Source organism: Lygodium microphyllum, chromosome 1 (assembly GCF_053477565.2).
Source record: "Lygodium microphyllum isolate KBCC chromosome 1, Lygodium_microphyllum_v1.1.10, whole genome shotgun sequence".
Classification (NCBI taxonomy): Eukaryota; Viridiplantae; Streptophyta; class Polypodiopsida; order Schizaeales; family Lygodiaceae; genus Lygodium; species Lygodium microphyllum.
The window spans coordinates 192,212,712-192,237,283 of NC_141135.1; the positions used below are offsets into that span (position 1 = coordinate 192,212,712).

The following is a 24,572-nucleotide window of genomic DNA, read 5'->3' on the forward strand; positions in this document are numbered from 1 at the left end:
TTTCAAAGGTGTGCATTACTGGCTGAGACTTTTCTTTGCTTGGATGGGAAGGATTGCCAACAAAGGGAATCGCATGTCTTCAATATTTTTACGTTCACTTTGTGGTTTGCTTTTGATTTCCTTTATGGCTTAGATGAACTCTTGGAATAAGAATTTATTGCTTTGCTCTGCAATTCAGAGATTCCTTGGTTTACCTGTGTCATCCCTTGCAACAAAGCTTGATTCAAATGGGTTAAACCTTCATTAAAAGCCTTCAAATCCTTAGAAAGGCCTTCATTGACATATCCCAGCTCTTTTAACAGTAGGAGATAATCATTCCCTGCATGCTCTTCATGTATGTCTTATTATCCTTGATGTGTGCTATGAGAGATCCCAATGCTTAATTATTCATCTACTTGATCAACATTATGGGCTTCAGTTGTGTAATTTTGATCCTCTTGAAAGTCTCTGACACCATCATTCAATGCCTCAGTAATAGTGTCTTTCTTCTTATTCCTGGCCATTAGGAAATAGTGTTGTAGTAGTAGATAGTTTGTCACTAAACCCCTTGTTTCTCTCTGAATATGGCACCAATCCCAATGCTTAATAGCTTTATGGAAATCTTATTATATGGAAATATAATATATTTAGTAATATCTTAACTTGCAATAAGGTATATAGGTAGAATGAACTCAAACAATGTATTCCAGACATCCTGTTTAGGTGCAGTTCACTAGACCCCCTGTCAGTAAATTGGCCATAACTTTTGCTCCCAATGTCGGATTTACAAAATTTTTGATTGAAATCAAATATTATGATCCCCTCTTCAAATGAAGCTGTTAAGATCCTGAATCAGATCACGACTTTTCTGTAATAGGAATTGTGTACCTATCCACAGAATTCCTGCAATCTGTTAACACCTTGTGGAAACCTTGTTTGACCCTGTAGGAATACTCTGAGTAAAGGGAACCCTTGTAAACCAATGTAGCAACCTGGAGAGGGTTATGGGACACCTGTAGGCCTCAAGAACAACTTGCAAATGGGTATATACCTATTGTTTTATATGTCAAACACATGTAGGTGTCCTGAAAATAGAATATGCTCTGCTCCTCTTCCAATGGTTCACCAACCACTTATGGAACCCTGATTATTGTTGATCAATGTTGTACTTGGGCCAACTCTGATAATGGAAATGTACCTGCACCTAAATTTGAAAATAGCATGCAAAGTTCCAGCTCAAGCCGGGTTGTGCACCCCTTCAGGGTCTTAATCGAGAAGGGAGGGTCACCTCTCTTTTGTCTTCCCAACTCGCCTGGCATCCGCTTTTCCTCGTAGGAACCAACATGGAAAGTATATTCTAATGGCTAATCAAACAAGGATGCTATGCATTGACTGAAAAATCCTTTAAACTTTTAATGAAATGCAAGTGGGTATTGGGAAATGACTGAATTGAAAAGGGCTATGGATAGGGCATTACCGTTTTGCAGTGACTCACTGCTTTTACAATGTTCCCACTTACCATTTTCATCATTGTTTTAGTCCTATAGCATCAATGCTCAACCATCCAACAAAAATCCAAGTCAAGTAGGTAGTGATTAGCATTTATGCAATCAATTGAGCTTCAACATTTAAATGGGTAGAAAAGAACTCGTCAAGCAATCATAATCAGTCCTGGGCTGAATTCTACATGCCTTCAATAGGAATTAAGAGGTCTACTACACTTAATCTCTCTTATGAACAATAGGGCTGGTTCAACAATTGGATAAAAGAGAGATTAAGCTGAAAGTACTAGAATTGCCTCTTTAATGCTGATGGAAAGTAGTAGATGAATCCAATCAATCAACCTTCAGCATCAAACCCCATCAATAGACCAAGATTTAAATCAATAAGACCAAACTTCAAGAAGGATTTGTCCAATATGATTGCTTCCAAGTAATCTTCAGCCTGATCAATAAGATTGCTCCAATGCAATCAAAAGAGGTCAATGACTTGATAGAAATCCACAATAGCTTGTTGGAGAAGATCCTTTGAGCTTTGATGCATGTAATTTCTCATTAAAATCATGGATTCCATGGATTTTCAGGCATTGCATACAAAGGGCTGAAAATGCTTTGAAACTTTAAGAATTCCTCCAATGTAAACCAGATCATTGAAGAATACCTTCAATTGAACCTTCCCAGGGTTGTAGACAACAAAAGCCCCATGAAATTGAAGAAGATAATCCAAGAATTGGATTCGTGAATCTTGTTGCCTTGCTTTGATGCCATAGCCACCGTATTTTGAAGCTTCACGTCCAAGAAGGCTTCAATGTCGGTCCCTTGAGTGTTGAAGAAGCTCCAGGATACTTATTAGAGTAAAAGCCTTTTGATTTTTTGAAGAAATTCCAAGAAAATCACTATTGTCTTGAAATCTGCAATAGCTAGGGTTTGAGAGCTCAAGAATGCTTAAGAGAATGAGCTTCAGTGGAGTATGCTAGATTGGAGACTCAGAGATTGATGATTATGGATTGTACAAGCCATAGATGAGGCCATTGACTGCTGGAAGTGTGGAGAAGATGAGCAGGAAATTCAGCGCGAAATGCGTTGATTCAACATGCTGTCCTAGCTGATCACACTCATCAAAGGTGAGTACAATGCTACTCAATCTGAAGCTCTTGACACAAAGAATCAGGCTATGATGTCTCTTCAGGGGAAAATAGCTCTTGGAAGAAAATTTCAGCAATTGACTCCATGGATTCTTGGAGAGAAGCTTGAAAGGAAGAAGAGAGAGAAACGGTCCCCAAAAAGTAATCTCAATTTAACCACTGTAACCCCACTTAAACTTCAGTTAGGGTCAAAAGCCTTCAAAATGGACCTCCATTTGACCACGTCCTACTATTTCGGCCAAGAACCTCCATCTTCCTCAAGATCTTCTTCAAGAAGCCTTCAGAAATAGTCTCGACTTGTTGCAGAAAACTCTAACTAGTCACGGTTTGCACTATACCAAACCCTGTGACCAAATCTTGGTGCTCCAGTTACCTGGTTCATGTCCCAACAACTAAATTCTCCAAGAAAATTACACTTTCCATGGATCAAATTCCGTGCTCTGATACCAATGTAATAAAGCTAAATTCCACAGCAAGCTTTAAACTGAAAATACAAGAAATAGACATAAAATGCCAAGACGCCATAACCAAGGTGGCTTGGCAAGAAATGGTATTACCAATATTGGTTGAGAATCAAATGATGAGAGGCAAGGTATGCACCCCAAGCTATGGTGGCCAAGAGTATTCACCCTCTTAGATGGTGGAAGGTTGAGACCTCAAACAAGTAATGTTTGTAAACTGACAAAAAAGATGCTACACATGTTACACCTCCACCTTCTATACTTACCCTAGACTAAGGCATTTATGCTTTATTACAACCTCAATATGCTTAACATATGCATGGAACATTAGATTTTGTACTACCACCAATGTGCTCCAATTATCAATGAAGATGGTGGTGCAAGATGACTATCCAACATCCATATCAACTAAAAGTCATTTGAGCCAAACAAACTCAACAATAGTTGTGAAAGATGCCCTATACTTAGCTTCATGACTAAAAGCAACAACAATGGGTTGCTTCTTGCTCAATCATGACATACATGAGCTACTAAGTATGAAGCAAAACTACTTGTGCATACAAGAGTATTGTTTCAACCAATCGAGTTAGAATTCAAAAAATCATATAAATGTGGTGATAATGATCCCCTTGGGAAAGAGCCCAATGTATTACAAGAAATGCAAGTAGATGATAACAGCATGATTGGAAGAAATGGCATCTCACCATTAATTCCCAGGATAATCTTTAGAAGCGCATATGATCACTAGAATGAGTAGAAGAGATGTGGTATCAATCAAGAAGAAAATGATGATGATGAGAGAAAGAAAATGATGTTTTTTCTTCCAAGGATGTCAAAAACTTTGTGTTCCTCATGCCCATCCTCTAATTTGCTATTGATGATCATTCCACTTCTCTATCTTGCCTCAATAGGCATGTGCCCTTCCTAGACCCCTTGGTCCCCTCACTCTCAACAACTACTTCCCTTCAAAAATAGCTTTGTGAATTTCTTTTCCCTCCTCTTCTAAACTCATTAGTTCATTTCAAATATTTACCTATTCTATACCTTATTCTTTCCCTCTCCTACATCACATAAAGTCCATTTTGTCATGGAAACCTATGAACTCTCATTGTTGCAAATATAGAAAAAACCTATTGAAGCATCTAATTTTGGTTTATTAAGGAAGATTAAGTATAAACAAAGTAGCAAATGGTCATATCAAATTTGCATGCTTTCTATAATTGTCTACTTTGATAACTTAATGAGATTTCCTAGAAGCATATTCCAAAAATATATAAGGTTATCCTAATATTTTATCTTTGTCCTTGTCAATATATCCTACAATATAATTATGCCTCATGTTTTTGCACTAAGAAATCTCATTTTCTAAAGTATCCAAGTAGAAGCTTTTTTTTCACTAATTGGGCCTTTTTGTATAAACACCTTTCTCAATACCCCTAGGATTAAAATTCTAAATCTATCTATAGAATTATGCTCATCCCACCCTCCTTTCCTTGCTTATCCTTTGAAGATGAGAACTATGACACATCTGTATCAAATGAATTCAAAAATATGAAAATAATGTGTCAAGACTATACAAATTGGTTGAAAATTTTTGCAATTTTCAATAAATTTTTCATATTTTCATTTTTGACCCACTTAGATACAAAGTGTCATCATGACAACCACAAACATCACAAATGTCGCTACCGCGAGCACTACTATGCATCTTCAAAAAAAAGAAGCCCCTACTTAATTGTGAAGAATCCTCATGGGCATAACTACAAGATCTAGAAAACAACACAAAGAATACTAGTAGACGTTGAAAAGTTATGAAAATTTGGTGCCTTGTTATTAAAGAATTAAGTAAGATAATTTTTTCTTATAAGTGAGTTAAAAACTTAGATAATCTAGTTTTCCCTTTACTCACTCTCCTCGCTTAGGTGCATAGCATAGCTTCATCCAATGCATAAAGCATACCAACTAGAAAGCATTCTAGAGTTGCTAAACAACAATAATCCCTCTAAGCAATAAAATATCACACTACTTTCCTACTAGAAATATTGCTTCTAAAATAGCATCATCGATAGGTGCAATGCCCATTAAAGAACATGTACAAAGAAAAATAACATCACAATACCAAATAGGACAATGAGGAAGCCACAAAGTGCCACTAACCATACTTACTCTACCTAAACTTGCCTCCTTATGATATGCATCTTGCTCCAAAATCATCATATCATCAAGACTGACCCCTCTCATGTTATCTCACATGTGTGAGTTGCGAAGACTGGTGTAAAAGACATCACATTTCAATGACAAAAGATGTGACAAATGGGTCACAACCATGTCCTCTAACTAGATTATATTAGCAAAGGATGCTAACTCATCCAAAATCACCTCCATTGCATTGATATAATTCTTCATGGTGGTAAAATTGTGATATATGATCCTTCATGGTGGGAAATTTGCGACACATAATCATTGTAACCTCATGTTGAGGGTCCTCCAATGTGCAAATGTCCTGACTTGGTCTAAGGATGATAGCCTCGTCTAGACTTTGAAGGTAGTGCAAATACACCTTACATGCACAAGTAAGCTACTACAATTTAAGAAGATAGAGAAACTAGCATGAGAATTGAGCAAGTCCCAAAGGCCACAAAAACTGCCAAAACACTTGAATAAGTATCCATAGCAAATTGGGGATAAGGGGTTCTAACAAACTCCCAAATGTCAATTGTGTCAAGAATGGCCTATATCTTGCATGGCTAGATAGGGTAATTGGATCCATCTAACTTCTTCTCAAGCGAGATTAGGTAGAACTGACAATACACTTAGGGTACCATGAGAAGGATGAGGATGAGATATGAGGGGTAAGGGAAACATGAATGGATGGGGGACATGGAGTTTGGCAATGTCGACATCTCAATTCGTGTCATGATGGCATTGATCCCTTTGCTCTTGATAGCCTTTATGACAATCCTCACAGGCTCACCATTTCTAATAGTGGTCCTTGCTATCTCAATTGAGATCCCAATCCACACAATCTTTCTGTTCGTAGTTATCCAACATGTTGAACCCTTTGCAACCTTGCAAAACACTATTGCATTTGATTATTCCTACCAAGAGTCCATAGATCAAGTCCTTGATATAGCCTTTTCAAGATCAATCACAAACAAGTTGAGAAAAGAGCTAAAAGGAGGAAAAGCACGATAGGTTGGGGAGTATGCAATGCATGAGGTTCTTTCCATGTGACACATGGTGGATGATACAAGTACATAGTACAAAAGAAATAAATAGAACTGAGAGAGAGTGTGCAAACAATGATGAAGGAAAAAAAACATAAATTTGGTTGAAGTAAGCAGGAAAGAATACTAATACAACAATCCTCGCGCATGTGCCTTGGCACATCAATGCGCCTATAAGATCAAAGGGGCAAGGGAGAAATCTAGCAAAAGAGAGAAGACAGAAGATGAGCAATGGCTACCTGGATGATTATGATGGCAAGGAACAAGTGAAGGATGGCTAACTCCAATAATGACATAAAGAGAGGATGAACCATACATAGCCCAAGCAACTAGCAATCAACCAACTTGCAATATAAAAATGTGCCAACTATAGAAAAGCAACAAATGCCTCTAAAAATTAATGGACAATGCAAAAAAAGTTCTAGCCTTGCAAGTTGTCCAAGAAAGTGACCTATCCTGGTAAAAGTCCTACTTGCCCATCCTAGAATTGTTCATCTAAGACCAAAAGTGCCACAAGGACCTATATCCAACCCGAAACATCCAAAAGACTATTTGCCTAGCAACGAGGATGGCCAACCAACATACATGAATTGTAGGAACCTTGCCATCTTCTATAGTAGGGAAGAGACAATTGTTGATGTGCCAAGTGGCCTACCTATGAGAGGCTAGGATAGAATTGAGAAGCCATTGACAAGATAGAGAAACCATAATTTCCATTTCATGTGTTTGTGATGAAGGCTAGTACCACAAAATAAAGACTAATAAAGATGGTGGCAAAGCTTTTGAGGTCCTTGTAAGACTTTAGCTAAGGCTCACAAACAAGAGAAGACATGAAAACATGTTTGCTAACAAAGCAACACTTCTAAACATAGTTTCTTTCAAGATCTATGGCCAAGGAGAAATAGAAACGAGGTTTAAAGGCTAGTCATATGACTAGGCTTAGATTGATGGCAAATGAACTGGCTAATGGACAAGAAATCTATAATCTCTAATGGGAATAGAAGCTCTAGAAGACTAACAACCTTCGAGGGATTTTACATACTAAAAATTTAATAGAGTCCAAATATTTGCAATACATAGAGCTCAATACACTTCCACAAGCTCAGAAGACTTAGAACCTTGCATGGTGCTTATGTGCTAGAATTAAATGGATTTGGAATAAGTGTGATACATAAAGCTAAATATACTCCCACATTGAATTGGTTAACAAACAGCTTGCACGTTAGCAAGAGATGGGCATTTTCTTTTCTTTTCCTTTTTTTTGGATTAGGTATAATTGCCAATTTACAGAACAGTAAATGAATAATATCGTGGTCCTTGACATGTAACTATATATTCCAACAAGTGCCCTTACATGATTATAAATTATATATGGAAATTCGTGCAAACATGGCCATGAGAATATGTGCAACGTAATGAAATTTCAACATGAACATCCAAAATAGCTACCAAAAAATGCTCATTAGCACCTAGTGTTAACTTGATGAACTGTTGATAAGAGCACTTGTAAAGTCCCTACATGACCAATGAGCATGCTTCCAAACTCCACTTAGCGTTTTGGAGTCCAATCAAGCATCAAGCTTTTTGGTCCTATCTTGACCTTTCATTGTAGGCTGTTATAAATTTCAATGAGTTGAAACAACAGCATTCCAATCCTGTTACTTGGATTGTACCATGTGCACCTTTCTCATTAGATTTTCTTTTCAAATACATCTTACACAACATTTCTACTGCCCAAACTTGCTTTAGCTTCATGCTACTCCTAGCACCCATCGCCAGTCTTACATGCACCTTCAACAAGCCCATCCCATAAAGGTAGTAGAAGTGCAACATGTACATCTATGTGCAGTAATATCCTCATTAAAGGACACTTCTCATTAAGTCACTTTAACATAAAGAGGGCAGCAATCCCCACAAAGTCCTTTGACACTAGCACTAGCCAACAGAATTATCACAATTTCCTTTCTATGCCCAGTTTTTAGACCTGACTTGTGATAGCTAAGAAGACTGTTTATCTCAAGGATGCTCTGACTGTTAAAAACAACGTGAACGCATGCTTGCATACCATAAATGAGACTCTGCGGTGTTTTCAATTTTACAAAACTAAACTTTCGTGGCTCCAAAAAGTGGGTATTCCATTAATAAACTGACATGTTTCCTTCCATATTGAACCAAAGTAGAAGGCATGTTGAAACTTATAAGAACTGGAAATGCCACATGGGTCACATATCATATCAGCATACACATATTATACAATACTGATATGTTTATAGAACACAAGTAGCATCCCACACATTGAGGCTTGCATCCCATAAACAAGACTCTGAGGTGTTATCAATTTTACAAAAGTAACTAAACTCTCATAGCTCCAAAACTTGGGTATTTCATTAATAAGCCCACATGTTTCCTTTCATATTGAACCAAATTTGAAGGCATGTTGGAACTTGAAAGACTGAAAATGCCATACGGGTCACAAATCATACCATATAATATACACATATGATATGTATACATAATTCCTTGCAGTGTACTTCTTTAAATTATTATTTCAACTGAATTTGTGTTGCCTAAGAGGCCCAGAATAACTGGTTGATCATTTCATCTAACTGTTACTCTAAACCACATCAGGGAAAAGAAGGCTAGGCCACCCGCTGATGTCTTTGAAGATTCAGCAGAGGTAGACCACCTAATCCCTCATCATCCAAAGATATGAGAAGCACTTACAGTGAAGAAGAAATGAAACAAAAACACAGGACATGAAAGTTTGACAGAAGCTTCCCACTTCCTTACAACACTAGCTAGCCCAATTGCTCATCCAGCCTATTGATATTGGATAATAGTGATAGTATTGTATATATACCATCCATATCAAATTATGTGTTTCTCTTCTGGAAGGCAATCTGGCATTCTGTAATACGACCGAGCTCTTATCATAAGCCAAAATGCCAGTCAGAATCATTTCAGAAGGTTCATGAAAGGAGGCAGTAGACTGCGTTCATATTGGAAATGCTTTTGATCAGTAGAGTTGCAAGGTAGTATGGTACACGGAAAGACAAAATTTTCCAGGGCCTCTAAAAATGCAGTGATGATATTACATCAACTTATTGTGACTGATTAATTTCTTAATCATCTCTTTCTGTTGCTGAAACTCCATTTACAGAATTTACCTGTGCTTCTAGAAACTCAAGCTGACGCTCTAGTAATGTCAGTTTCTCATTGAGCTTGGCAAGCTTGCTTCTTGTCGTAGACTCTGTCAGATAGAAAATATTGCAAAAATTAGCTTTCCAGACTGGTGTTATAGCAAGCCTAGAGCCCAAGCTCAGGCTTGCAACCTTAAAAAGTTTTCAGAAGCAATCCTTAAAAACCTACTTGCAGAATACATTAAGTGCAAATATCACCATTCTACTGCCTGCCCTTCTGAACTCATTTCACAGTTAATGGCATATGCTGATCATTACAACCACTTCCTGGCTCCACAGCCCTTCTTAATAACTTCTCTCTTCAAACAAAGTCTCAAGTGTTTCAAATGAAGTGCTTTCCTCATATTGCTGTATCTTGAATGATTGTTGATCTATATATCTGAGACATGGGAATAGAGGTAGCTCACTCCACATCAGAAGCAAGCATAAATGACAAATTCATATTGCACCAGTTGTAGTACAAAATGGTATGACATACGAATCATGTACAGCAGACATTTACTTGGCAAAACATCCAGTGTCCCATGTGCTCTACACAGCACATTTTCAGAGGGTTACAACTCAGTAAGTGCCACTGAAAGTCAAAGAAAGCAAGGAGGTATCATCAAACAAAGGTGAAGTATATGCTCAAGACAGAAAGTACTCCATCAGACTCAAGCATTTCGGGTGGTTATCAATTTTCAAACAAGAAATAATACTAAACACCACAAAGTTCGGTTTACAGATCTCTAAGAGATGCAATACTGATCTATCACTCAGAAACATAAGGTCTGTGCAGTGTATAATGCATTCTTGGTAATGGAGGACACTCCCAATCAGAATGCCAGCTAGTGAGACATTTACTCATCGGACCATGCACCATTTCTAGCCTTTTCCTATTTTCCCAAGAGGCATTTTCAGTCTCAGATCCAGTTTTGCTCGATTTTGCCACTCTGTTCCAAGTTCTGTCTTTCCGATCTTTTTTGGTATCCATGCTTCCATCAGATCACATCACATTTGATGCTCTGGCGTTCTACAGATATGGATCTCTCTCTCTCTCTCTCTCTCTCTCTCTCACATGTGTGCGTGAGAATGTCGGAGAATTCTTACCAAATTGCAGAATGAACTCAAAGAGACGCCTGACGTGAAGGGAGAGGGCATTAGAGAACTGCTTGTTATCCCAGTCAGCTTGCACCGCAATCCCAACGCGGATACTGTTGTTGTTGGCGGTGGTGCTGCTACTTGTGTTTAGACTGCTGCCCGCTTTCGACATGACGAGGTGGGAGAGACTTTCTCGCCCCCTCTCTCTCTCTCTCTCTCTCTCTCGACCAGAAGAGAAGAAGAAGAACCGAGCTACTGCTGACGATGATGTCCCTGCTTCTTCAGGAAATTCCTGTGAGAAGAGAGGAGGAAGGCATGACGACGATGATGATGACGATGGAAGGACACATTCACTAACACAATTCTTTCCTTAGAAGCAACACTTTAATATTAGTCTTCTTTATTTATCCTTGAACAAACTCAGAATTTCATAAGGTAATAAGACAATCCGGAACGGCTTGCCAAAGCTGCCCTTCTACCCCAGAAGATCGAGTATGTCATCTACATTATGAAAAAGCATAAATCTCCACAACCCGATTAGTGATTTTCTTTTCAAACACTCCTTATTATAAATTTATCATCATTTGGCAACAAAATCCCTAGCTTGAGAGGTAACTTATAACATTGCAATATAGTTTAATATAGATAGTAGCATTCCACTCTAGGACTCATGCAAGAACGGGACTATAGGACACCTCTAAAGCGATGCGATGATATTTAAAGCCTCTTCCCACCCCCCCCCCTCTCCCCCAAATATATATATATATATATATATATATATCGCTCTATCAACTTCATTCCAATTAGCTAGATCCCAAACCATCTATATTATCTATAGCATTAGTGTAAAAGCAAGAGTAAACACCTCATCTTCATGTAATGCATGTTTACAAGAGGGAAAAAAGTACAATGAAAAGTCAATATAGTTTGTTCATACATGAAAGCAATAAAGAAACATCCAAAGTATCATTCATTCTTCAAATAGTTTTCTTTTGAGTATTGCTATCAATGATAGAAGGTGTCATTTATTTCCACATGCACCAACAATGAATTTTCAGTTGATGCATTACAAAACATGCATACCCACCAAACAACAAAACTAATTATTGCATTGAATGCAAAAAAATACATTTGTTGATATTCATATGCATATGATGTAGCACAGCAAAGCAACACAAGTCATGAAACTCCCATCATTGCCACCGAGGAGGAATCCTCCCTGAGTGTGACCGAGACATAATGTGGCTAGAGACAATGGTCCCTACATAATAACACTGTACAAAAACCCCCTCGTAAATAATCTCAATAAATAGGCCTTCAAACCTCTGAACAAATGGAAAACTCTCGAGGCACTCAAGCACAGGCGCAAGAGATCTCTCAACAATGAGCTTGAGATGTACGATAGTAAAACTGAACACCGATGTCATCATTTGCTTACAAAAAAATTAAAAAAATAAATATGAAATGGTTTTAAAAAGCACAACAATGCTTGAAACAATCAAGCGTCACACACATTACACTCTCTGCAATACTTCTTTGTACTCTATAATAGCAATGAAACCCGCACAATGATCATTGCCCTCCTGCAGCAAGATTTTCAACCCAGCAAATGATTTCACTCGAGAAAATGCCACATACATCTGCCCATGCATGAGGGCTAGGTGTTTAAGGTATAGCCCTCAAAGTCTGTCCCTAAGCGTTGTTAATAGTCATTGTTGCAAATGCCAGGCACATAGGAAATTGTCATCACCGCATAGAGAAGGGAAACTCTAAGGTTGTGGGAATCAATGTGATTCTTGGAGTGAATACCATGGCACAAATATTTGTACCTATAATTATCTAAGCTTCCAAAATATTGCTACTAAAAGCATTGCATACTAGCCTCATCCCATTACATGGTACTCTCACAAGGATCCAAGTTTTAAAGCAAACTAATAGGCGCATTTATCTTCAAGAGCAATAAATGCAACAAAAATCCACCTCCAAGATCAAGAGAATTCAAATATTCCATAAAGTATAGAAATACATTATCATTTGAATCAACTATGCTATCAGCACTATAATGTTGCCTCACATCTCCAGGCATCAAATGCAATGCTTTTAAATTGAGCTACTCCACCTCTATATTCCTTGAAGTAAGAATTGCACTTTCAGTAAAGAAATTTGCTTGGATCATACACATTGGAAAAGTCATTATATATACGTGCAATGAGATCCCCAACTAATCCACCATGTATCATTATGCTAGTAGGTAATGTAACTCTATGAGTAGCATTTGTTAAGGTAATACCATCTCCAATACCTTGAAACCACCCAATGAATTTCTTAACCCCATGGAATCATCATCATAACACACTTGCATGTTCTACAACAACTTTAGAATTTTCACATGTTGCCACAAAGCTTAGCAACAAAGGGATGCACTCACAATGTCCTCACTACCCAACTTGATCACAACAGGCAAAAATCACCTCCAAATAACACAATTTTTCCACTAAATCAATTATTGCGAGACACGATATCTCTTAAACTCTTATCCAAGGCTTCAAAACTATAATAGTGCATCATCCCACAAAATGAGGTAGGTCTCCCTTAATAATCCTTGTAGATCACTTTGTATGAGTATCTAGCTGTAGAGTGTCCCTCCAATTGCAATGGGATCTTGAATCTCAAGTGCACTACTGTGCGACCATTTGGCAACAACAATGCAACAATACATGATGATGCGGTCGCCAAAGCCAAACAATCTTGTGCACGCAGTATCACTAAAACACATTTGTAAAGAAATGTCTTGCTTGACCCCCCAAGACCACCCAAAAAGAAGAGGTGTCCCTCATCAACATGGAAGGCACCAAGAGCAGCATGAAATGCAGTAGCTTGGCCTTCATTGAGTTGTGATTTCGTCAATTTAGCTATATGTGCCTCCTTGTATCAATTGTATTTAAACTCCTCAAGAATAAGAGCATTCCCTTGCGAGACTCTGCTTTGCAACTAAATCTCTGGCATATTGTGAAAATCAAACAAAGTCCAACCATGTTGTCTCAAGAGCAATTGCAAGTGTTTCAACACTTCCTTTTTTGTCTCTAAATGTAGTCAATTAACTTCAAATCTTAACCACAACTTCTCTAGAGAGGCTAGTTTGTAAAACCCCAATATTGCTACAAATAAATTCCTTAACTACACACCTAGTTGCATTTGTGAAGCCTCCTGTAAACATTGAAACCATTCATCATCACTCTCCAGCATGCCCATCACTAGGTAAGGCTCCTTGAAAGTGGAATACAATACACAATTAATAGTTTTCACGTCCTCAAATGATCTACAATACAATACACAATTAATAGTTTTCATGTCCTCAAATAATCTGCAATACAATACACAGTTAAAGTTTTTGCATTCTCAAACGATCTCCTCCCATTGCAAGCCATTAAGAGGATTCGCAAGATAGTACTGTTCACCACACATGGGAGAAACAAATAACATTTGGCCAATATTATTACATTTTTTCCTTTTTGTCTAATCCTTTCCCTTGGATTCCTAGCCCATCGGGTAGAGAAATCTTGGTACAATAATGTCCTCGCTTTTGGATATTTTTTATTGCAACAAAACCACTGAGTAAGAGTAGTTTTCCTATCATTTTCATTTGCAACCATGTCTCACACATCATCACCATCATTGATTCCGACCTTGCTTTCTCTTAATAAATGGATGTGCAACCTCTGAACATTAGGCTTATAAACATTATCCCTAATGTTCACACTTTTGCCATCATCGCATCTCTTATAAACAAGATAACCAATATAATTAAGAGTGGTGTCATGATCAAACTTATTTGAATACCTCCTTATACAATCTCCTTCACTCATACATGTACCTTGCGAATTAAATGGCCCACATAGTCAATTGAGAGCAGAATTTTGGTGCCGAGAAGTGCTTAAAAATAGCTAAAAATTATGAACATCAAGGGGAAAATATTCACCGTCAAAGGCGGCGGCTCGATCTAGGACGATTTTAAGCGTCAAAGTGCTTTAAAGGTGCCCGAGCGACACTTGTTGATTTTTCATAAATTTTCAGACAGTCGTGCGGGTTGACCCAAGCTACTGGCCAATGCGAGATGCCAAGCCGGACGCCCAGGATTTTTTAGAGCTCAATTCTGAGTCCGGACGGGGAAATGGCCAAGAAGTTGGGCAAGATTTGAAGAGGTGGACATTGGAGTGGCCAAAGTGGGCATGACCCTTGGGAGCCCAAATTGAAGATGTAACATGAATTTTTTGACAAAAAACGTGGGATGAGGGCGTGAGATATGGCGACGTGAGCAGGGTGCATTTTTCGCTCCATCATGATGATTGATGATTATCAGGCTGCAAACAACCCCCCCCCCCCAATGATCATGGGCATTCATTTCCCTCTGGATGCTCAGAAGAAAGAATGGTGGAGGCTTGTCCGGCATGGATCGGATTGCTCCACGGGCTGGAAATGGTGATTTGTGATCGTGCTGAGCATGAAGTGCTGCTGTTTTTCAGATTTGCAGCCATGGACATGAAACCTGAAACATGCAAATAAGCGGTAATTCAATTTTTTCAAAGGAAATTTGAGATTTCATGGCTTTTGATTGATAAAATGTTGTTCATGTGGGCTAAAATTTTTTTATGTTGCTGTTTTCCATGAGTTCTTGTTGATCATAATCAGAAAATCAGAAAAATATGCATCTTGTGGCTCAAAATAATACACTAAACCACGTAAAATATGGAAAATTAAGGGAAAATGATGTTTTTGAGCATAAAAATGGGAAAATGAATAGGAACACCAACTAAATTTTCATTTTTGCTGCAAGAAGGAACTAAGGGCCGCAGCCCATAATCTATTTTGAATTTTCAGTAATTAAATAATGCAAAAAATGAGGGAAAATACAAGGAAAATAGAGAAAAATCACTAAAAATAGGGGAAAAATGCATTTTGGGTGCGGAAAATTAATGAAAATTAAGAACAATGTTTGTGAATGTTTGTGGGGATTGAAGCATGAGGATTTGCCTCAGTTCATCCCCACCTTCTGGTTTTAGTGTGTTTTTCCCGCTTTTTACACATAAAATGATGGCAAAATGCCCTATAAATCCATACCACAATGCAACATTCGATCGATGGGAGGGTAGAGTGGTTAGAATGTGTATAAATGTGGAGTAAAATGATGAAAAGATTACTGTTTTTGTTTGCATGCCATATAGGTCGGTGAATAATTATAAAATAAGAGCCTAGTAGCACGAGGGTTTCCTTGGTGCTAGGTTTGTGCAACGCCGCATAAGAACGGTAGTTGAAAATCATTGAAAGGATGTTTTCCGCATGTGCACAATATTGATTTCATAACTGTTTGAGCACTTAGCATCCATATTATGCATAAATCATGGAAATATTTAAAGGTATCAGAAATCCTGGATGCACAGCAATTGCTTTCATTAGGACCTTGACCCACATTGAGTGAGAGACAGGACACCCTAAGCCATAGGCTAGTCGTGGGGTCTAGGGGAAAGAGAAGTAAGGACAATGGTACATTCCTGTATATGATTAAATAGTACCTTGAGTGGATTTTGTGAGAAATGTTTATATGTTGAGCGACGCATCGAGGGGCCAATCCCCAAGGTGTAGGAGAGTCCCAGAGGGGTGGCGGCACTCAGCCGTTGGAGGACCCCCTATGTCTATGCTTCGTGTCGTTAGGCAATGTGTAAGGGACTCCCTCTGAGGAGTAGTGGGTGAGAGAAGAGTGGACTACAAACGACGTAATACAAACGCAAGATATTTAGGAAGGCAATGTATGTGTCATCAACGCTCCTGGCCGCGAGGCCGTGGGGTTGTTGAGCGCGTGAGATAGAGGTCCGACTAGTGCACGAGCTAGTGCCGGCCCGTTCTAGGTTCCATCAGTGGTGCGTCTGCCTGGAGCCGCTTAAAAGTGGCGGTCCTCGAATCCTGGTTGTCTAGGGACCAACTAGCAGTTTATGCCAAAGGATACTGAGATTGATCTGTTATTTATCGATAAGCATCGTCTAGCAGAAATCCAAAAGCAAGAGAGAGACGAAAGAGCTAGGCGACGTGTTGAAATTTTTAGGAGATATTCCCCTAAGCGTAGCGGTGCTGAACCCTTACGAGGGAGTGGATCTAGTGGTCTTGGGGCCACAAGCAGTAAGTTAGGAGAAGGTGGAAGCTCTAGTGCTCCCCTTTCTGCCATAAGCCAGTCTACATCAAGTGCGGGAGGTGTAACCCCACCGTCCCCTATTCCTAGTGCAAATCCAATCCTTGTCATGGCGCAGCCTATTGCAATTCCAGCAGGAACGACGGATTTGCCGGCTCTAGGTTACCCGCTACCCATTTTTAATCGGCTAGTTGAGGAAGATGCGGAACTTCACATTAGGGAGTTTCAAAAGCTGATGTTTAACTGTCGCGTTCAAGAAGAAGGACATTTAATGATGTTCTTCAATATGACTCTCAAAGGAAGAGCTGCCATATGGTATCATGGTTTAGAAGCCGGAACCATATTGAATATTGATTCATTTTATGGAGCTTTTCGAAGGGAGTTTGCCCCTGAAAGGGGTGGGCAGTATTGGTTGCGTGTACTTAACGTGACCCGCCAAGAACCACACGAGGATATTCGGGCTTATGCAAAGAAGATAAAAGAGGTTTTCCGTAAGTTGGACACCTCTATTCCTGATGCCAGGAGGCATATTCCACGGTGGATTCCGTGAGGTTTTACGGTGGATTCCGTAAACTTAGATGACCGGGGCTCATACGCAAAGAGGATTCTTTGTGCGAGAAGTTGATGGGGACGTCTGTCCTTTTCGGGCGTTTCATTAATTTAGTGTGTACATGGGTGATTCCATAGCGGGTGATTCCGCAAAATGCATATTAAATTAATAAACGTTTATGAGTTTAGAGTGCGCACTCGTAATAAATTAAGGTTAGGATTTATTTCTAACCAGTTGATTTATTTATGTAGCTGAAGACTGCTAGGTATTCACTTTTGTCGGTTTAATTGTGTTATTTTACTAACGATTGTGAATGCTTCAGTTGATGTGTAGAGATAGCAGCAGTGGCAGAGGAAAGCATTGGAGTCTAGCGGGTTTTCGACCTTTGGACTATATTTTGATAGGCGCCACGCCTATATTTTGTTATGTCTATAGAGACATCGATTATTTATTATTATTTTGTATGCGCTTATGCGCCTGGATATGTTATTTCTATTTGGACATTGAGATTGGGCGTGCCAGACTCTATGGGCACCGTCCATTAGCTTTATTTTCCTATTTTTGGTAGAAAGCAAACTCAAAAGCTAAAAGCTTGTCATATTTTTGTAATTGGGCTATTTTTGAGCATAAAGATTGGAAATATACATTAAATACATGCTTTGTGAAGCGCTCACACAAGGCATGGGGGAGATTGAACCCAATTTGTCTCTTGTCTCATGTCGTGCTTGCTTTTACATGGGTTTTTGTGCTAAAAAGTAGAGTACTTTGTTCTTGGGGACCTTCCGGGATTCACCACGTGAGTTATCTGCGTCCGATCTGCGCACCAGTGGTATCAGAGCGGAGCAGAGATCAAGGGCTTCCAATCGCTACCAATCTCGGGCGAAGGCGGAGCTCCAGGAACAAACGGCCTCTACAGTCAATCTCGTCGCGAATCGTCGATACAGGCAGACTTCTGGCGATCAAGAACCCCTATTTCCACTGTCAGATCGCGAAGGACCAATCTCTGCAGGCGGAGGACCACTCCCTCATCTCCATGAATAAGTCGTGATAAAACAGTAAGAAGCCATATCTATTTCTTCAAAAAGCTTAGTTTAAAAGCTTAAAACAAAGCTTAAGAAGCTTATTAAGCTTCCAATCTTCAAATCGACTTGCAAGAAGGAGCCCCCGAAAATTACGGCGGAAAAAACGGACCCCCCCCTCACGATAAAAAACGGCGGCCTCTGTACTCCATCATTAAGCTCTCTAAGCTTAATCCTTAATACAAAGCTTAAATCATTAAGCTTTCTCTGCAAGTCACACAGATCTGACAAGTCGATAAACTCCGGGTCTCGCACTCCAGAAGTCAAGTTCAGTAAGTCACTTGGAATCAAGTACTGCAAGTTCTGCAAGTCGGCCTAAGTCCAGCAAGTCAACAACCCTGCAAGTCTGTTAAGTCTGCAACTCTGCAAGTCAGACTAAATCAGAACTGACTAGTGCTTAAAACTCCTAGAAGACTTGTTCGTTTGCAAAAACTCTGAACTGGAAAGTTGTTCGCAGCAAGCTGTTTTACCTATCTACAAGTTCGTTGAAGTACTTTCAGCAAACGGAGACAGAAATATTTCAGAATTTCTGAAAATTGAAGAAGAAAATACCCAAAAATACATAGCCTTGTAACCCCAAATTTGAGCTACGCTCATCCCGCTAACTGATTTTGAGTGAGAAAGGTTTGTTGAGTTTTACAGGATGACTACCCCACATATGGATGATCCTATGGCTGAAGACGACCTATCCGAGCCTACCATGGAACAAAAGCTGGATCTTATCATGCTGCAATTGGAAGAAGAGCGAAGAGCTAGGCAAGCCTTGCAAGCGCAATTGACAAAGCTACAAGGAGCGTCCACTGATAAAGAAGAACCCCAAGCTGAAGATCTGATTCGCCGTACCATCGACGCCACTCTTGAAGCACAAACCATTCGCAAAGAATCCAAGATAAGTAAACGAAGTTTCAAGTTTCGCACTTTCAATGGCATAAGAGAAGGAAAGACTGTTTTATCATTCATTAGCCAGTTTGATGACTATTTCCATGAGGAAACTTATCCTGAGAAAGATAAAATCAAGTGTGTTACTAATCATCTGATAGATAGAGCTTCACTTTGGTGGACTGTCGTCCGCAAGAGCATAGAATGTCCTGCTACATGGGAAGATTTCAAGAAGAAGTTCATGCAAAATTTCCTTCCACCGCAATTTCATGAGAAGGCAATCAAGCAATGGGATTTACTTCAACAACGCGACCGTGAGCCTATACCACAGTATACAGAGCGTTTTTGGAATGCACTTCTACAGCTACGCATGCTTGAAGATGTACCAGAGACGACCCATAAGCGGAAGTATATGTCTGGACTTCTTGGACATTACTACGCTGAGGTGAATATGTTCAAGCCTGCTACCCTTGAAGATGCCATCTCCTTAGCTCACGACACTGAAGATAAGTTACGTGGAAGAGATCGACGACCACAGTCATTCCAAGCAAACGGTAATTATGGATCTAAACAATTCAATTCAAATTTCAGAAGGTTTAATCCAGGTCGTTTTTCATCACCATCTTTCCGCAAGAATTGGCTTAAACCACCTGCATTACCATCCACTGTCAATCCAAATCCTAAGCCTATTCCACAAGCAAATCCAAATATACCCAGACTCCCAGCCATTGCAAATAATGTAACCAAAGCCAAGCCCATTGTATGCTACAAGTGTCACCAGCCAGGGCATCTCGCAGCAAATTGTCATTCAAAGAACCCATCAGCACATATCAACTACCTTGGAGCTATGGACGAAGAAGAGCATGAGGATATGCCAGATTTCACTGAAGAAGAAGATGATCCTACTACTACTTCCGACACTTTACCAGGTATGCCTACTTTACATTCATTGTTGACTATGAAATGTATGGTGCATGGAAAAGAAAGAACTATACTGCATGATGACGGTAGTACCCATGACTTTATTTCAGCAAAATTGGTAAAGGAATTGAAATTGCATACAGTACCTACGCACTATCGCATAAAAGCTGCATTTTTAGGTACTAGGTACAATGGCACACAAGAAGTTCAAGATTTAGAAATTCAAATTGGTCCATATATTGAAAGAAGAAATTTCTTAGTTGTCCCATTACAGTCTAGCGACATTATTCTAGGAATGCCATGGAGACACCAGCATAATCCAAATATAGATTATTCTACGCATACAATGAATATTAATTTTCAAGGAAAATCTATTACATTGTTTGGTATGCATGCATCTCATATTTTTCCACTGCTTTCGCATACTCAAGCAAAACGTGCACTACGCAAGAATACTAAATCATATCTCATTTGGGTGAATGAATTGCACGCAAAAGAAACTCATATGCACCCTAGACATAAGGAATTTCTTGCATACTTTAAGGACTGTTTCGCAGAAGACCTACCACCAGGTTTACCACCATCACGTCCAGAAGACCATAAAATTGACCTAATACCTGGCACACAACCACCTTGCAAAGCCCCATATAGGCACAATAAAATAGAGCAAAAAGAAATCCAGACTCAAGTAGAAGAATTACTAAATAGAGGTTTAATTCGACCTAGCAGTTCTCCATTCGGTGCACCTGTGCTCTTAGTCAAGAAAAAGAATAATACTTATCGGATGTGTATTGACTACCGAGCATTAAACAAGATCACTGTAAAGAATAGGTATCCTATACCTAGAGTTGATGACCTTATGGACAAACTGCAAGGATCTTCTATATTTAGTAAAATTGACCTTAAGTCTGGATATCATCAGGTGAGGCTAGATAGATCCGACATATTTAAGACTGCATTCAGGACACAGTTTGGCCATTACGAATTCTTAGTTATGCCATTCGGATTAACTAATGCACCTGCTACTTTCAGTAGAATGATGAACCGTATTTTTCTAAAATATCAATATTGTGTGATTGTTTTCTTTGATGATATTTTAGTGTTCAGTCAAAGTGAAAAAGAGCATTATGAGCATTTATCATTAGTTTTTCAATTACTGAAAGAAAATCAATTGTTTGCAAATCCTGACAAGAGTGAATTCTTTAAGACAGAAATAGAATATCTAGGTCATATTGTATCAGAAGAAGGAATAAAAGTTGATCCTAAGAAAATTGACGCAATATTGCATTGGCCTATTCCTAAAAATGTACATGACTTACGCTCATTCCTTGGTCTTGCTAGTTTCTATAGGAAGTTTGTACGTAATTTCTCATTACTTGCTTTACCACTGACCAAACTTCTTAAGAAAGGCATTGTTTATCAATGGACTGAAAACCAGCAGAAATCCTTTGATTTACTTAAACATGCATTGACCAATGCCCCTGTTCTACAATTGCCTGACTTTAACAGACCATTCTTTTTAGTTGTGACCGATGCTAGCGGATCAGGAATAGGAGCTGTGTTAATGCAAGATAATCATCCAATAGCATATTCTAGTTCTAAGCTGAAACCCTCTGAGCTTAAATATTCCACCTATGACAAGGAACTCTTAGCAGTTGTACAAGCATTGAAACAATGGAAGCATTATTTAATGGGTTCAGAATTCATGATAAAGACCGACCAGCAAAGCATTAAACATCTACTTAGCCAACCCCAAATTTCTGACCGCCATATCAAATGGGCTTCATTCATTCAAAGTTTCCATCCTATCATTCAATACCAACCTGGAAAAGAAAATGTAGTTGCCGATGCATTAAGTAGAAGACCTGCAATTCATAACATTTCTATCATATCTTTTGATTCTTTGATTGCTATGAAAGACACATATCACCAGGATATTACTTTTCATTCTGATTGGCAAAAATTAGTTCAAAATAATTTCATTCCTGTTGATTCATTGTCATATAATGATGGATTCATGTTCTTTGAAAAGAGACTGTGTGTTACTATTCCATTCCGATCTTTTGTTTTGAATGAAATTCATTGTCCCCCATATCAAGGTCATAGAGGTATCATTTCTACATTACGCATGTTAACTGAAGATTTTTATTGGCCGCATATGGATGCAGATGTGTCTAATTTTGTTTCTGAATGTCTGATTTGTCAAAGAATAAAGAGACATCATGGTAAACAGTATGGGTTATTAATGCCTTTATCTATTCCATCTAGACCTTGGGAACATATATCTATGGATTTCATTACTGGCTTACCAAATACTAAATCTAACCATGACATGATTTGGACAATTGTAGATAGATTTAGTAAGCAAGCATATTTCATTGCATGTAAGAAAACTTTAACAGCATCACAAGCAGCACAGTTATTTTTGAAAATTGTTTTTACTAACCATGGATTGCCGAAAGTGATTATTTCAGATAGAGATTCTAGATTTTGTAATAATTTCTGGATTACACTGTTTGCAAATCTAGGCACAAAGATTGATTTCTCATCTGCATTTCATCCAGAAACAAATGGACAAACAGAAGCCACAAATAGCACTATTTTAGATCTTTTACGTGCATACACTATCTCTAAACCTCAAACATGGGATACTCATTTGCATTTATTACAGTTTGCATATAACAATACACCACACACATCTACAAAGAAAGCACCTTTTGAAGTTATTTATGGATATAGATTATCTACACCTGTTGCATCTTTGTCTAATAGAATACAAAGTGCCGATGATATTGCTGTTATGCATAACACTATTTTTGATGAGGTCAAGGATATGATTGCTAAAGCCCAACAATCATATACCAAACAAGCCAACAAAAAAAGACAAGCCATGAATTTCAAAGTAGATGATTATGTTTGGCTTAGAATAGAAAAGCGTAGACTGCAAAGTGTAGATAGACATCCAGTTGTTAAATTAGCCCCTAGATTCTACGGACCATTTAGAATCATTCATAAGATTAATGACAATGCATTCAAGTTAGAACTACCATCTCATTGGAAAATTCATAATACATTTCATATTAGTTTATTGAGACCATTTAGAGGACAATTACCTATCCACCCTGTCTATGAAAACCCACCTTTACTAGAAGAAGAGACTGAAATACTTGAACCAGAAGCCATCATAGACACTGATTACATGACCACTAGAACTGGCCGAAGGTACTCTAGATATCTCGTGAAATTTAAGAACCATCCTGTAGAAGAAGCACAATGGATGCACGCTAGAGACTTAAATGCTTTCCCCACTCTGTTAGCTCCACATTGAGCTAATAGCAATTGAGGTCAATTGCTATCCCACCCCGGGGGTATGATGCCAGGAGGCATATTCCACGGTGGATTCCGTGAGGTTTTACGGTGGATTCCGTAAACTTAGATGACCGGGGCTCATACGCAAAGAGGATTCTTTGTGCGAGAAGTTGATGGGGACGCCTGTCCTTTTCGGGCGTTTCATTAATTTAGTGTGTACATGGGTGATTCCATAGCGGGTGATTCCGCAAAATGCATATTAAATTAATAAACGTTTATGAGTTTAGAGTGCGCACTCGTAATAAATTAAGGTTAGGATTTATTTCTAACCAGTTGATTTATTTATGTAGCTGAAGACTGCTAGGTATTCACTTTTGTCGGTTTAATTGTGTTATTTTACTAACGATTGTGAATGCTTCAGTTGATGTGTAGAGATAGCAGCAGTGGCAGAGGAAAGCATTGGAGTCTAGCGGGTTTTCGACCTTTGGACTATATTTTGATAGGCGCCACGCCTATATTTTGTTATGTCTATAGAGACATCGATTATTTATTATTATTTTGTATGCGCTTATGCGCCTGGATATGTTATTTCTATTTGGACATTGAGATTGGGCGTGCCAGACTCTATGGGCACCGTCCATTAGCTTTATTTTCCTATTTTTGGTAGAAAGCAAACTCAAAAGCTAAAAGCTTGTCATATTTTTGTAATTGGGCTATTTTTGAGCATAAAGATTGGAAATATACATTAAATACATGCTTTGTGAAGCGCTCACACAAGGCATGGGGGAGATTGAACCCAATTTGTCTCTTGTCTCATGTCGTGCTTGCTTTTACATGGGTTTTTGTGCTAAAAAGTAGAGTACTTTGTTCTTGGGGACCTTCCGGGATTCACCACGTGAGTTATCTGCGTCCGATCTGCGCACCAATTCCTATCCCCGCAGCTGCCCAATTGCAATATTTCCTACATGGTTTGGACTTTAATATCCAATTGCAGTTGAGTAGTGTCCCCTTGGGGGATATAGATACTGCCATTACAAGAGCACAAGAAGTGGAATCCCGACT

General features: G+C 38.8%; 1 protein-coding gene across 1 annotated transcript; it reads right to left on the reverse strand.

The window, feature by feature from the left end:
* Nucleotides 1-8,676: 8,676 nt before the first annotated feature.
* LOC148042111 (protein BRICK 1-like) lies at nucleotides 8,677-11,029 on the reverse strand. Its single transcript, XM_087685587.1, has 3 exons — nucleotides 10,601-11,029; nucleotides 9,479-9,561; nucleotides 8,677-9,300 (listed from the first exon to the last, which is right to left on the reverse strand). Exons 1-3 carry the CDS (start codon nucleotides 10,761-10,763, stop codon nucleotides 9,106-9,108), a joined length of 441 nt encoding a protein of 146 aa, XP_087541713.1. The 5' UTR covers nucleotides 10,764-11,029; the 3' UTR covers nucleotides 8,677-9,105.
* Between the last annotated feature and the right edge of the window lie 13,543 nt (nucleotides 11,030-24,572).

What these genes read in the sequence shown, in the direction of transcription:
- LOC148042111 (XM_087685587.1), bottom strand. Translation starts at nt 10,763, where the DNA reads ATGTCGAAAGCGGGCAGCAGTCTAAACACAAGTAGCAGCACCACCGCC. An exon ending in TGAGTTCATTCTGCAATTTG is followed by an intron (nt 9,562 to 10,600) that starts GTAAGAATTCTC and finishes TCTATCTGACAG; the next exon opens with AGTCTACGACAAGAAGCAAG. An exon ending in TTGAGTTTCTAGAAGCACAG is followed by an intron (nt 9,301 to 9,478) that starts GTAAATTCTGTA and finishes ATATGAACGCAG; the next exon opens with TCTACTGCCTCCTTTCATGA.